This window comes from Bos mutus, chromosome 22, assembly GCF_027580195.1.
Source record: "Bos mutus isolate GX-2022 chromosome 22, NWIPB_WYAK_1.1, whole genome shotgun sequence".
Classification (NCBI taxonomy): Eukaryota; Metazoa; Chordata; class Mammalia; order Artiodactyla; family Bovidae; genus Bos; species Bos mutus.
The window spans coordinates 23,436,009-23,449,773 of record NC_091638.1 but is presented as its reverse complement, the minus strand read 5'-3'; the positions used below and the strand labels follow the sequence as shown (position 1 = coordinate 23,449,773).

Genomic DNA, 13,765 nt, shown 5'->3' with positions numbered 1-13,765 from the left:
TTTTCTTACAGAAAAAGAACGGGTTGGGCTAAATTTGTCTTTGCTTATAACTCCATAGTTCTTTACCCTGAAATCTCACTTGATTGTTTTATGGCCGTTTGATATGGGTGGCAGTTATTTCTAATTGAGTGAACTTGTCTAAAGTTATGTGACTTGGATCTCACAATTACTGAATCATAGGGACAAGCTAAAAATGGGGCCCTCTGGCTCCAGACCCTGCCATCCCTTAAGCTGAAATGTTTTTCACCAAGAGAACATTTATTTCTTTTAGTAATATGAGGAGTTGGTCTCAATAAAATGAAAATCATACAAGAAAATAAATGTCCATAGTCTGTCCCAGGCTGTGTCCATTTTCGCATTAATATCATTGTTTCATAGGTCTCTCTCAGTATTTTTTATTACCTGTTTTCATGAACGTGACATTTTTAGGTCATTTAATATGACCTAAAATATGCTGTTGAAGAGAATTGTATAACCTCTTTAGCAAGTACTCAAAAGTTATACATCCATACACATATGGATGATGGAAAAGTAGAAACAGATACATATGTCACAAACCACATCCTTTAAATAATAACATTTTGCATATTTATTGGATACTTAGGCCAGGCACCATTCTAAGCACTTTAAAATTATTAACGTACTTAATTGTCACAAAGACCTTGTAGGAAGAATTGATTTCTCCCCATATTTCAGGTGCAAAGCCTGAGGCACAGAGAAATGGCCAGCTTGTCTAAGGTCGCTCAGCGAGTGAGTGGAGAAGCCAGGATCCAGGGCCAGGCAGCCTGGCCCCATAGTCCACACTAATAGCCACGCCATCACGGAAACCTTGAACATGAAGCACCAGAAATGCTCTGTGAAGGGCTCCTGATGAGTTTCATTAATACAAGTATTTAGGATGAGGGAGAAGGTCTTCAGTTTTGCAGACTGAACAAGTGAAAGCTTAGCTCATATGCTTCAGTCAGAGAATCACATGGTGAGGGAGATCTGGTAACTCAAGAACACCCAGAGGAGAGAGTCCAGAGGGCAGAGGACTGTGAGAGGGATGCACGAGAAGCCGGGGGCAGAGAGAGCTCAGGATGAGAAACCTGGCTGCCTTTGTGTAGCTGAGGGACCTTCTGGTGGGGAAGGAATCAGACTTGTTTGGGGGTGATGCCAACCCCTCACAGGATCCGTGGGCAGACATTTCACAAGCCCAGCCAGAGCTGCTGAGTGGTGGTCTGGGCTTCTTTCAGCAGGGAGCTCACTTTCCCTGGGTTCTCAACTAGCGGAGATTTTATCCCCTAGGGGGCATTTTGAAATGTCTGGGGAATTACTAGGGCCAACAAGGACCTACTGTATAGCACACAGAACTCTGCTCAGTGTTATGTGGCAGCCTGTGTGGGAGAGGAGTTTGGGGAACAGATACAGGTATATGTATGGCTGAGTCACTGCCGTGCCATGAAATTATCACAGCATTGTTAATTGGCTATACTCGAATATAAAATCAAAAGTTAAAAAAAAGAGAAGACTAAGTTTTAGAGATCTGCTGTTCAACATTGTCCGGATAGTCACCAATACTGTATTGTGCACCAAAGATTTGGAGGATACATCTCATGTTACCTCTTACCTCTCTTACCTCAATAAAACTAAAATTTAAAAAATAAAAATCATTAGGTATTGAGGTTAAAAAAAAGTCTAGGGACATTCTTATTGTCACAACTTGAGAATGGGGTGAAGTGCTATTGGCGTCTAGCAGTTGGAGACCAGGGCTGCTCCTGGACACCTTGTAAAGCACAGACAGCCCCAGAGACTTCTTTGGCCAGATAATATGAGTAGCGCCGAGGCTGAGAAACCTTGACCCTGTGGTTTTTAAGCAGGAGCCATGTGGTCGTTCAGTATTAGATGAGTAGCCAAACTAGGTGATATTTATAAACCCTCCCAGTGCTGAGATTCTGCAATTCAATTATTCTGGTTTTGTGTCAAGGCTGTCTTACCAATGGCATGAAGGGCAAAGAGCTGATCAAAAGGCTTGATCGCAGCTTCCTTGCTAGAGCCGTTAACATATACTGCAAGGTAGTCTCGCCCTTTGCTATTGATGAAAGTCCTGGGAAACCAGCAGGCAACATTTCTCTGCAGGACGTCTTTGCTGTATTCCTGACATTCTTCAATCCAAGAGCGATACCTATATTGGAACACTCATAAGTTTTTAAGGCTAGAGGAAACAACCCATTCGCATAAGTGAAAATTGGTACTAACCTGTAGTAGAGGAAGTACTGTGTATCATCAGGGGCATCCTTGCCAACAAGCCAGGTGCAGTGAAGAGAAACTTGGTATGGTCGTAAGTGTGTGTAATTATCTGCTTTCGTGTTTGTGGTGCAAGTTAAATTCACAATCTCCGTTCCAGGAGACCCTAGGTGGTCAAAAATTGGAAAAAAAAATAGCAGATATACATATACATGAATTGTTTCACATTTTGCTGTACAGTGGAAAGTAACACAACATTGTAAGTTAATTCTATTCCAACAAAAAAAATTTTTTTTAAAGAACAAAGCATTGCCACAACAGTTTTTGATAGTTTCTTTTAAACTCATAGGGATTGGGGACATCAAAAAGTAATTGTCACCACACAGTTATAGAAACCTATTTGCAAAAGGTCATCTTTCTGGGGGATGAACTAAAATGACTAAGCCCTACTTTCTGACTTCAAAGTTTTACAGCTTCTTTGCAGGGAGGGTTTATATGTGATAGATATTAGAATTCAAGAGCAGTGTGATAAATTGTCATTCTGAGCTTGGTATACAGCAGCCTCAGGGTTCTGATGCTCCATTGTCAATAACTAGTTATGACTGAGAGAGCTAATTGAGGAAGGTCTCCAACGCCACTTTGCATCAGAGAACGAAGTGATTCATTAGGTAGTATCCAAATGGTTCATGAGTGACAGAGGTTGCCGCTCAAAAGGAAAGTAGTTTTGGCAACATCGCAAAAGAACACTGCCTCTTTAGAGACTCAGTACACAGACTAGTGTGTTAAAGTCTACTTTAGGTCACCATAGAGCACTGAGTAGAGCTCCCTGGGCTATAGACTCCGTTCTCATTAGTTGTCTGTTTTATACGTAGTGGTGTATGTATGTCAATCCCAGTCTCCCAAGCCACCCTACTCCCTCTTCCCCTTTGGTATGTTTGTTCTCAATATTTGTGTCTCTATTCTGCTTTGCAGATAAGTTCATCTGTACCATCTTTGTAGAGTCCACATGTGCGGTGCTTAGTCGCTCAGTTGTATCCAACTCTTTGTGACCCCATGGACTTTAGCCCTCCACGATCCTTTTCCATGGAATTCTCCAGGCAAGAATACTGAAGTGAATTGCCATTTCCTTCTTAATATATGATACTTGTTTTTCTCTTTCTGACTGACTTCACTCTCTTTGACAGTAGGTCCATCCACATCACTGCAAATGGCACAGTTTGGCTCCTTTTTATGGCTAATATTCCATTGTATATATGTACCACATCTTTATCCGTTTCTCTATTGATGGACATTTAGGTGGCATCCATGCCCTGGCTATTGTAAATAGTGCTGCAGTGAACATTGGGTTTCATGTATCTTTTTGAAATATGTTTTTTTCCAAGTATATATTCAGGAATAGAATTGCTGGGTCATATGGGAATTCTATTTTTAGTGTTTTGAGGAACCTCCATACTGTTCTCCATAGTGGTTGTATTAATTTATATTCCCACCAGTAGAGTAGGAGGGTTCCCTTTTCTCCACATTCTCTCCAGCATTTATGTATATATTTTTTGATGATGAGTGTTATGGCCAGTGTGAGATGATACCTCGTTGTATCATTTGAGTTGCATTTCTCTTTATAATTAGTGATGTTGAGCATCTTTTCATATGTTTGTTGGCCATCTGTAGGTCTTTGGAGAAATTTCTATTTATGTCTTCTGCTCCTTTTTTGATTGGGTTGTTTGTCTTTTTGATATTGAGCCTCATGAGCTGTTTGTATATTTTGGAGATTAATCCCTGTCAGTTGCTGTGTGGGCAGATATTTTCCCCATTCTGAGTATTGTCTTTTCAACTTGTTTACGGTTTCCTTTGCTATGCAAAAGCTTTGAAGTTTCATTGGATCCCATTTGTTTAATTTTGTTTTAATTTTCATCACTCTGGGAGATGGGTCAAAAAAGACCTTGCTGCAATTTATGTCAAAGAGTATTCTGCCTGTGTTCTGGTCTAAGAACTTTTTAGTGTCTGACTTTACATTTAGGTCTTTAATCCACTTTGAATTTATTTTGGGGCTATATGTGTGTGTGTGGCTGATTCACTTTGCCGTACAATATTGTGTTTCTGCTCTACAGCAGTGTATATGCAGGTATATATGCATGTGTGTATATGTGAATATGTATATATATATGATGTGTGTGCATATACATACACGTGTGCATGCATGCTTGGTTGCTCAATCATGTCTGACTCTTTGTGACCCCCATGGACTATAGCCCACCAGACTTCTCTCCTCTGTCCATGGAATTTTTCAGGCAAGAATACTGGAGTGGGTTGCCATGCCTTCCTCGAGGGGATCTTCCAGACCCAGTGATCCAACCCGAGTCTCCTGTGGCTCCTGCATTGGCAAGCAGATTCTTTACCACTGAGCCACCTGGGAAGCCCTTATATATGTATACATATGCATATACACACACACACACACACACATATATATATATATATACACATATTTTATATATATATATATATATATATATGTATATACGTATGTGTGTGTGTGTGTGTGTATACTCTCTCCAGGCACTAAATGACCAGATAATCTGTGCCAAGTATAGTTTAGAGTTTCTGAGGTCTGCTTCTCTCCTAGTTTCCTTCCAAGGAATGATGTGGTGTGAATTCAGTCTGATTCAAGGCAGAAATAATGATGTTTTCATTATTGTCACCCCACATCAGTGTGCTCAGAGAGCAGTCGAGGTTGCAGAAGAGTATGAAAGGCTTGTTAAGGTACACTCCGGTTACTCACTGCAGGGACGTGGAAACGTGCTTTAGTGTACAGCAGATGACGACTTGTATTTGTGGTCTTCTGTCTACCTTAGATTCTGTCTCTGCCTGTGACATCAAGCCTACTGTGAACTGGCCTCTGTGTGGTCCAGACATCATGTTCTACTGAGTGAATGGGAAGATCTTCATGATGCTGCTCTCGGTCATACACACGATGCGGGAGGCATGGCCTTTTCATGCAATGATGTGATGACAGGATAGTTTGACTGTTGGCCACAGCCAGACTGGCCCAGGCCATGGTTGTTATGTGCAAGTACACACATCCCAAGACTTGGTGGCCTGTTCTCCCTTTTTCTTTCTCTGTTCTCTGTGTGTGTGTGTGTGTGTGTGTCTGTTTGTCTTCAAGGTTTGAATCATAAGTGTCACTGGTTCTAAGTATTAGAAACCCCAGCTTTCCACAGAAGGACCATATAGACATAGTAGGTGTTAATCTCTTTGCTCATGGCACTCAGGCTATCCAGTCTCATGGCTTCTATGAACTGTCAGCACAGTTTTCTTCAGTTTCATTTGAGGGGTCATACTATCGTAAACATCCACCAGTGTGACAGGGAACACTATGTGTGAAGCCTGAAGCACATGCTGTTTGTATGCTGGTGCAGGAAAGCAGGAGACTCCGCCCTGCGCACAGGGCAATACAGACCAGGATGGCAGGGTTAGCATCTATTTACTGCAAAAGATAAAGAATGTAATGTTGTATGTTGTGCCACATGAGTAGCACAGCATCCCTGAATGAGTTCTGAAAGGAACAGCAACCCTCTGTGCATCAGATGGAAAAAAAGGGGCTTCCCAGAGCAGATACGATTTGATTTGGGCTTTGAAGTATAGGAAGAATTCAGAAAAGCAGGCCAAAGAGGTAAGCTCAGGGCAGTGAGGGCTCAGAGGCAGGACTGTGCTGGTGTGGAGGGTTCATGGTTGGAAGTCATCTGAGAAGAGCAGAGGATTCATGTGGGGAGCGAGTGGAAAGATGTCCTAGAATCCAGTTATGAGAGAGCTCAGCTTTTGTTTACGACTCCCTGTCTTCTTAGCCGGGGAGGAAGAAGAATTCTCAATGTTTGCAGGGAGCCGCTGGATGGGATTGACTGGGTCACACACACTAACCAGTGATCTCTGTCTTGGAGAGGACGCGGATGAGGTAAAAGAACACTGTAGGGATGAGTGACTGACTTACAGAGAAAAGCGAGGCGTGTTCCTCTCCTGACTTCCCCATGTTTACAAAGGTCTGGAATTGAAAACCAGGCCCTCAGAGACCTGCCTTACCTGTTGGGGCTTTAAGTTCTGCAGAAACCCAGCTGCTGGCTTGTAGGGAGTGGTCGTTCCAGGGCACTGTCCGCACACTCGCTGAAAAGCCTTTGTGAAGGATGGTTATGAGGTTTCTCTCAGTGTTCCTGGTTTCGTACTAAAAATAAAACCCACAAGTCATGATACGTAAAGGGGAAATGACCTTCAGAGAACTATTTAGTCAAATAGGAGTTTTCTTCCACTTTTTAAATGGCATGTAAACACAATGCAATGCAATCATTCTGCTAGAAAAAAATCAAACCCAGTGTTTCAAGGTTATGTTCTTATCCCTAAACTCATCAATCAAGTTGTACACGTTAAATAGGTGCAGCTTTTTACCAAAAACAAAGAGGTTTTTAAAATGAATAAACAAATTGTCCAGTTTAGATTGGTACATGGTTTAAAAATACATAATGAAATATAGAAAATAATTATTCAAGGATACCTGAATTAACTGCTTCTTATAAAAACAAACAAAATGCTGCAGTTCAGACTCCAGTTTCCTTTGGCCACCATCTCTGGCTCCAATCTCCTCCCCAGAGGTAAATTTTTGATGGAGAATTCTCTAGAATTCCATATTGACTGACATAGTACTGCTTCTCCCTTCGTTTGATTTATGGCACATCCGCTCGGTACCTGGTGCTTTACTATATCCCTTCGGTGAACCTGGGGCTCTGGGATCTTAAGTGACTGATGGAAGTAGTAAAGGCAGGAAGTGGCTGAACTGGGATTTGAATTTGACCTTTTCTGTTAGGTACAATGGCCCCTCTCCTCTTTTGCTTGGTTATTTTCTTCTGTTCTTTTGAATATTTTAGAGGCAACATAAAATCAATATCTAAACCATTGTAGCTCAGAAGTTACTAAACTTTATTGTTAAGTGGAAGAATTGGTCCCACAGTTAAAAATGTTCCGAGCCACTCTTTCAGTGCAGGTATGGCACTAGTTCTCAGCCATTTCAATAGAGACATTGCCCTCCTAGGAACATTAACAGAAAGCTTTGTAGTGATTTTCTCTCTTTTTAGTTAAAATTTCCTTTAATAAGGAAAATTCAGTCTAGGTAAGCATTGCCATCAGAATAAACACTTACATCTTCTTCTTGTGGAGCATTTATTTTCACATGATATCCTAGCTGGATATTGCTTTGTTCTTGATCAGGATTTGGTTCCCAACGTAAAAGAACTTGAGCTAAATTGACAGCTTTAATGGTGAAATTGACTGGTGGTAGAAGTAAAACTGTTGATCAAAAGAAAAAAGCCATGCAATGTTTAATTATATGGGACATTTTAAAATCACTAAATGTTTTATTGTGTAGCATAGTATTTTATTATGCTATCAGACTGTATAACACTGAAATAATCTTAGGAAAAGGTTCTTTAGAACTGTTTTTAGCTCATTATCTTTTTTACTTTGCCCAGGTATTTACCTATAACACCTACAGGTGTTTTATTGAAATATGAATAGTTTACTATATTATTATTCAATATAATAATTTTCAAAGGGTCATTATCTATTAATGGACTAAAATAATATGTTCATTTGTGGGTAGCAATGTGTTTAATGACATGGAATAAAATTGAATAGAAAATATCAGGTGCATCAAACATAAGAAGTCCTATTTCATGAACTTCTTATTTGTTCCATAAATATAGTCACATATTTGTATACTGGTTCAGGATGTAAAGATTTGTTTCTTACTATGATTCAAGGTCAAAAAACTTGTAAGCAAAATTACTCAATCAGCATTTATAAACAGAAAATGTTTTTTCCGCCCTCATGAACCACTCTCTAACAGTGTCTTCAAAATCAAAGCTTTCATTTAAATTACAATATCAATGCCTGTTCTTAGAAATCTTGGGAAGCACAGATGATCAAAAAAAAAAAAAAAAAAAAAAATACAGCCACAGTTTTATCACTGAGTGGCATTAACATGTAATACATTTATTGTCTTTTTTTCTTGAGCATACATTTATACAACTTTTAAAATTTTTGCTAAAGTTGGGCTTCCCTGGTGGCTCAGATGGTAAAAAGTCTGCCTGCAGTGCAGAAGACCCAGGTTCAGTCCCTGGATCAGGAAGATCCCCTGGAGAAGGAAATGGCAACCCGCTTCTGTATTCTTGTGTGGAAAATCCCATGGACGGAGGAACCTGGTCAGCTACAGTCCATGGGGTCGCAAAAAGTCGGACGTGACTGAGTGAATTCACTTCTTTCGCTTATAGTATTGTACAATTACGAAACCTTTGATGAATTTACTCGTCAGCACATTTCCACTGACATTTAATATTTAATAGCTTTCCGTGACTCTGCCTCCACACCTGCTGCATACAGACTTCTGGGGCTCTGTCTGTACTTCACCGACCATTATGGTAGCCACTGGCCACATGTGGCTATTTAAATAAAATCAAAGTTCACTGTCTTAGTTACGTGAGCCGTATATCCAGTGCTCAATAGTCAAGTATCATTGGACAGTGCAGATACGAGAACATAGTCATTATTGTAGCAGGTTCTCTTAGTGCTAGTGGGGGACTCATGTGATGGGTTGTTTGTTTTTTTTTTTTTTTCCCTAAACCCAGTGATCAATAAGTTTCTGAACCAAACATAGTGGAAGCTTCTTATTCTTTGGTTCTGAGAACTTGGAGAGGACTTTGAACTATACGCTTGTCTGGGAAGGTGTCCAAATACGGCCAACCGGCTGCAGCTTTATTCTGAGCGCCCGTTTACTCACACTTGGAATACGATTTCCCACTGCAACATAAAATATCCGCTTCAGCCAACTTTGCTTTCTTAAAATGTAATATGTTTAAAGAACTGATATTCTGATAAGAATAAATGTTCCATCCCTTTTTAAAAAAATCATGATTTCCTAATTGAGTCTTATTTAGGAGAAAGTAATACTATCCTTTTTTGTAATGTACTAATTTTTTTTTTTAATTATTGAATTTAATAGGTGGTACTTACATTTTTTATCAGGAAGTAAGTCTGCTTGCAGTATTACTGCCGCCCCCAAAAGAATCAGTAATTCAGGTGCCATGATGATCACAACCTACGGAAAACAGAAAGAGAAAAATCCAAATGGCCACCTGTTGCCATTTCTAAGAAAAGCTGGTAGCTCCTTTCTAAAGAAAAGTATAGTCATTTGGCCATTTAACAGACATTTATGAACTTTATGTATTAGAAATACAAATATGAACAAATCTTGGATTTTGTCTTGCCAACATGGATCCATAATCTGAGAGACAGAATGAAGTGTAAATCAATCATTGTAACTCCAGCTTCAAAACTGCTCTAGTAAAGATGTGTATAAGGAGCAGAGAGACTTCTGAATTGAGTCCTAAAGGATATACTAGAGTTCTTACACACACACAAGTGAGGAAAGGCATCCATGGTGGCACATGGAGCCATGCGAAGCCAGAAGAGAGGAAAGAAAATAGAAAAAGGTTGATATTCCGTGAGAGATGACAGCAGATGTTTGAACAGTAGAAGACAGAGTTAATCAAATTGAATATGAATATCATTACCAGTTTCACTAATAAGAATTTACATATGAGCATGACATGTCCAGCATGACAAAGAATTTAAATCTAAAATGTTTACATGGATAAAAGACGCTTTGTATCACAAACCTGGAATAAGTGTTTAGTACTTCAGACTTCGTAGAGGCGGAGTTTTTTGATGAACCCAGAAAGAAATAGGCCATTAAAGGGAATGAAAACATAGTTATAGGCCTGAAGAAAATAAAACTGATATTTATTTTAAATTAAAAAAAATAAGCAGACAATGAATCTAGAGTAGAAATATTAGCATAATTCAAGTGTAGCTGTCTGAAAAAAATAGATTGTTTCAGGAACATTTTTTTTAACATGTGAAAGAAAAGATCTCTTGTTGAGAATTGTAGATTAGAAATCTTGAATGTTTCCTTTGAAAATTTCGGAAGGCATTTTTCATATGACCTTAACAAAAATAACATTCTGCCTGCTAAGTTTTGTCCTCCCCCCACCAGATGATGAGGGTGTGTAGTTATCCAATTTACAATGGTGAAAAGATGGCTAAAAAACAGACCCAGTCTCAGGTCTTCCTCCAACTGTAAAACCTATGTTCTACACTTACTTAAGTGACACAATTTTTAATTTAAACTTTTATTTAAGTGATGTGATATTTTTCAAACATAATTCTGGTAGAACCACAGAGGATAGGTGTTGGCTAAATGGATACATTCAGGAAGAACCAAAAACCACACTTTCTTCACTTTTACTACTTACTAATGAAATTAGTAAAATGTCACAGCAGGAAGACAGAAACAGCATACAAATCAATTAATTTCTTTTTCAGATAAACTCAAGTATTGCTAATCAGAGTTCTGCACTTTTTAAAGACGTTTTCTTTTGTATTGAGATATAGTTGATGAACATGTTGTGATGGTTCCCGGTGCACAGAGAAGGGACTCAGCCGTACATGTCCATGTGCCCTTCTCTCCCCAACCCCCTCCTATCCAGGCGACCACATAGTGTTGAGCAGAGTGCTCTCTGCAGGTCCTTGTTGGTTTTCCATTTTGGACACAGCAGTGTGTACTGTCCATCCCAGACTCCCTAACTGTCTCTTTCCCCACCCTTCCCACCATCTTCCCATAACCAAAAGTTGGTTCTGTTAAGTCTGTGAGTCGCTTTTTATTTTGTAAGTTCATTTGTATCATTTCTTTTTAGATTCCGCATATAAGGGATGTCATACAACATTCCTCCTTGCATCTAGAGTTATGCTCCGTGTGATAAGAATCATCCTGTTTCTTTCTCTAATTTTACACCATGTAGAAAAAGAATGTTTAAAACAACAGTAACGATAAAAGCAGCTGTTCTAAAGTTTTTACAGGTTTCAGTAAGTGAGAATATTAAGGATTAAAGGCACGTCTTGGTAATTTACTAAGCCTAAGAAGCAAAGATAAGAACTCCTTAGAGACTTCCCTTGTGGTGCAATGGTTAAGACGCTTGTGCTTCCACTGCAGGGCAGGCATGGGCTTGATCCCTGGCTGGGAATTAAGGTCTCATGTGCTATGCGGTACGGCCAAAAAAAAGAAAAAAGTGAAAAAAAATCCTAATAGCTTCCTCTTCAAATTTAGAAGGCAATGTCTTTAAAATTTCAGTATTTCCGGAAATAATATTACACGTGTTCTAAGTTTTCACTAATCATTATTACTAGGAGGAATTCTCAGTCAGAAAAAAATGCAAAATTGATTTTCCCCAAGTGAGTTTTACTGACTGGCAAAGTAAGTAGTATGTTATAAATAGTACTTGTAAAAATAATAAATTGCAATTAAATTTTGAAGTAATAAACTATCACATGCCTCAATGTGGAGATAATTGAACATTTCACATAACCAAGCAGTCTGCCCTAGAATTTTTTATGTGTTCTGATTTTATAGCTGATGAAAACAGAATTGTTTCTCAAATTTGACCAAAAATTTGTGAGGATCAATTTATCAGCCATAAAACTGCCATGCACTTTTTTTTTCACATTTTACTGTGATATTCTGTGTTTAAAAGGATGATAACTTTGAATAAAAGAAGTTGTCCTATAGACAACACAGAATACTCAACTAGGAGTCCAAATACTAGCAAGAATAACCATTTTTTTGTGAGCCAGATAAATTCAGTAGAAGCCTGGTATTACTGAAGGTTCAGCAGGTGACCCTGTATTTTTCTATAATTCTGTTTGCTCTGCTCATTCCCTGAAAGCACCTTCAACCTTTGCTCATGTCTTCTTAATATTTCTGGTCCGTGACAGAGCAGTCACTCCTTCTGGAAAACGAACTTGAATCTTTTGGGGTCATCTCTTTAATGCAGTGATATACTGTTACATAGATGTCAGCTGGGTAATATTTTGTTGTACAGTAGGCTGTTTCACTACATTAAAATTTATAGAAATAACTTGTTCAGAATAACTTGTTATCCATTCTTCTCGTGGATACTAAAATCCAGCAGAAAACCATTAAATGTTTAAAGTAGATTCAAATTCAGAATGAAGCAAACATGGGTTGCCTACCTATTAATACTATTATCAGAAATGCATGCTCAGTCTCTTAGAAAGACCATGGGCTACCTGTTCTTGTCATATTTCATTGGCTTGATCTAAAATTCCTCGAGTGCTCTCTGAGAATCTGGCATCTGGTAGTTGTTATATTCTTTGAAATTTGGGAGTAAACAGGAGCACCATCGCTCACAGTACAGATGTTTCTAGAAAGCGGGGTAAAGTCCTGACAATTGTAGATGAATTTCCCCAGTGTTCCTGAGAATTGGTCAAGTTCTACTGAAGTTCAGACTTAACGTTTTCCCCACTCTCTTTCCAGATTATTTTGCTGCCGAGGTCGTTTGTTTTATAACCAAAGTTGTATTTACCCTTTTTAAAGAAACTTTTTGAGTCAGCTGTGGTGACAACTAATTAAAACTCAACTTCAGTGCACAGACATTGAAAAGCAACTGAGAGGATTCATGGTCCGTTAAACCCTCAAAAGTAGAGTTTACTTTTTACTTCCTTTTTTTTTCCTGTACAGTGTAATCAGCAATAAAACATATCTCTTGGGGGATGAAGAATAAATAAATAAACCAAGGTGTAAAATGCAAATGACATGTTTAGCTAGGTATGTTGCATTACCCCCAAGTGAAAAATTGTGCATAGTCCTAAAAATATGAGTCATTAGGAGCATATATAAGGCATGCAACCTTTTTTTCTGCCTTACTACAGGACTTCTGATTAATTTTCTGAAATAGTCCATAAATATAACTCAGTGATTCAAACTGTTGCCACAATCATAAAGCCTTGTTAGCCAAGGTGGAAATGGTGCTGCCACCCTGAGTATTTGGGAAATGCTGGCAGAAAGAGTTTGCTGCCCAAATCTCCTAATGGTTAAATGTCTTCCAGCTAATTGCACTTGATGCCATGTCATCCCACATCCACACTCCCCTGTTCCCAGGCATACCTGTCTCCTTTGGTTGATCCTCTCATTTCTGATGACCATCCATGCTCAGCAGCTGACAGCCAGGACCCCCTCCATGTTGTCAGTGCTCTTGGCTGCAGCCGCAGCACCTAGCACAGCTTCAGGCCCGGGGCAGATGCTGCATATGCCTGGCTCTACACAAAATAAAGGCAAATTAATGCACAGCCCTTAACAAGTCGAGCTCTGTAGGGAAAAACCTAGCAGAGGGACAAGTTAGATTAGAGCACAGCAGGCAGGGAGCACGAAGCAAACCTGGGCTGTCTAGGGGGAGATGTGATACTCTTGGTACCTTGCCTAAAAATTTCCCCAAGCAGCATTTCAAGTAATGGAAACAAATGAGGTGATTTGATTTGCCAAACTTTATTATGTTTGAAATGCAAACAGTTAACAAATAGCTACATATATTAACATATTTTTCAGTAACTATGAAAGAAGGCATACCCTTTCACGAGAAATATTAGA

The 13,765-nt window shown here is 39.1% G+C and overlaps 1 protein-coding gene across 1 annotated transcript in view; it reads right to left on the bottom strand.

The window, feature by feature from the left end:
- IL5RA (interleukin 5 receptor subunit alpha) overlaps positions 1-13,431 on the bottom strand; it is a 38,181-nt gene extending 24,750 nt beyond the window's left edge. The window contains exons 1-6 of the mRNA XM_070359232.1: positions 13,286-13,431; positions 9,277-9,361; positions 7,409-7,554; positions 6,301-6,439; positions 2,239-2,392; positions 1,977-2,164 (exon numbers count right to left, since the gene is read on the bottom strand). Coding sequence (XP_070215333.1) covers positions 1,977-2,164; positions 2,239-2,392; positions 6,301-6,439; positions 7,409-7,554; positions 9,277-9,361; positions 13,286-13,324 — 751 coding nt within the window. The 5' untranslated portion in view covers positions 13,325-13,431. The remainder of the gene's footprint in view (positions 1-1,976; positions 2,165-2,238; positions 2,393-6,300; positions 6,440-7,408; positions 7,555-9,276; positions 9,362-13,285) is intronic.
- Between the last annotated feature and the right edge of the window lie 334 nt (positions 13,432-13,765).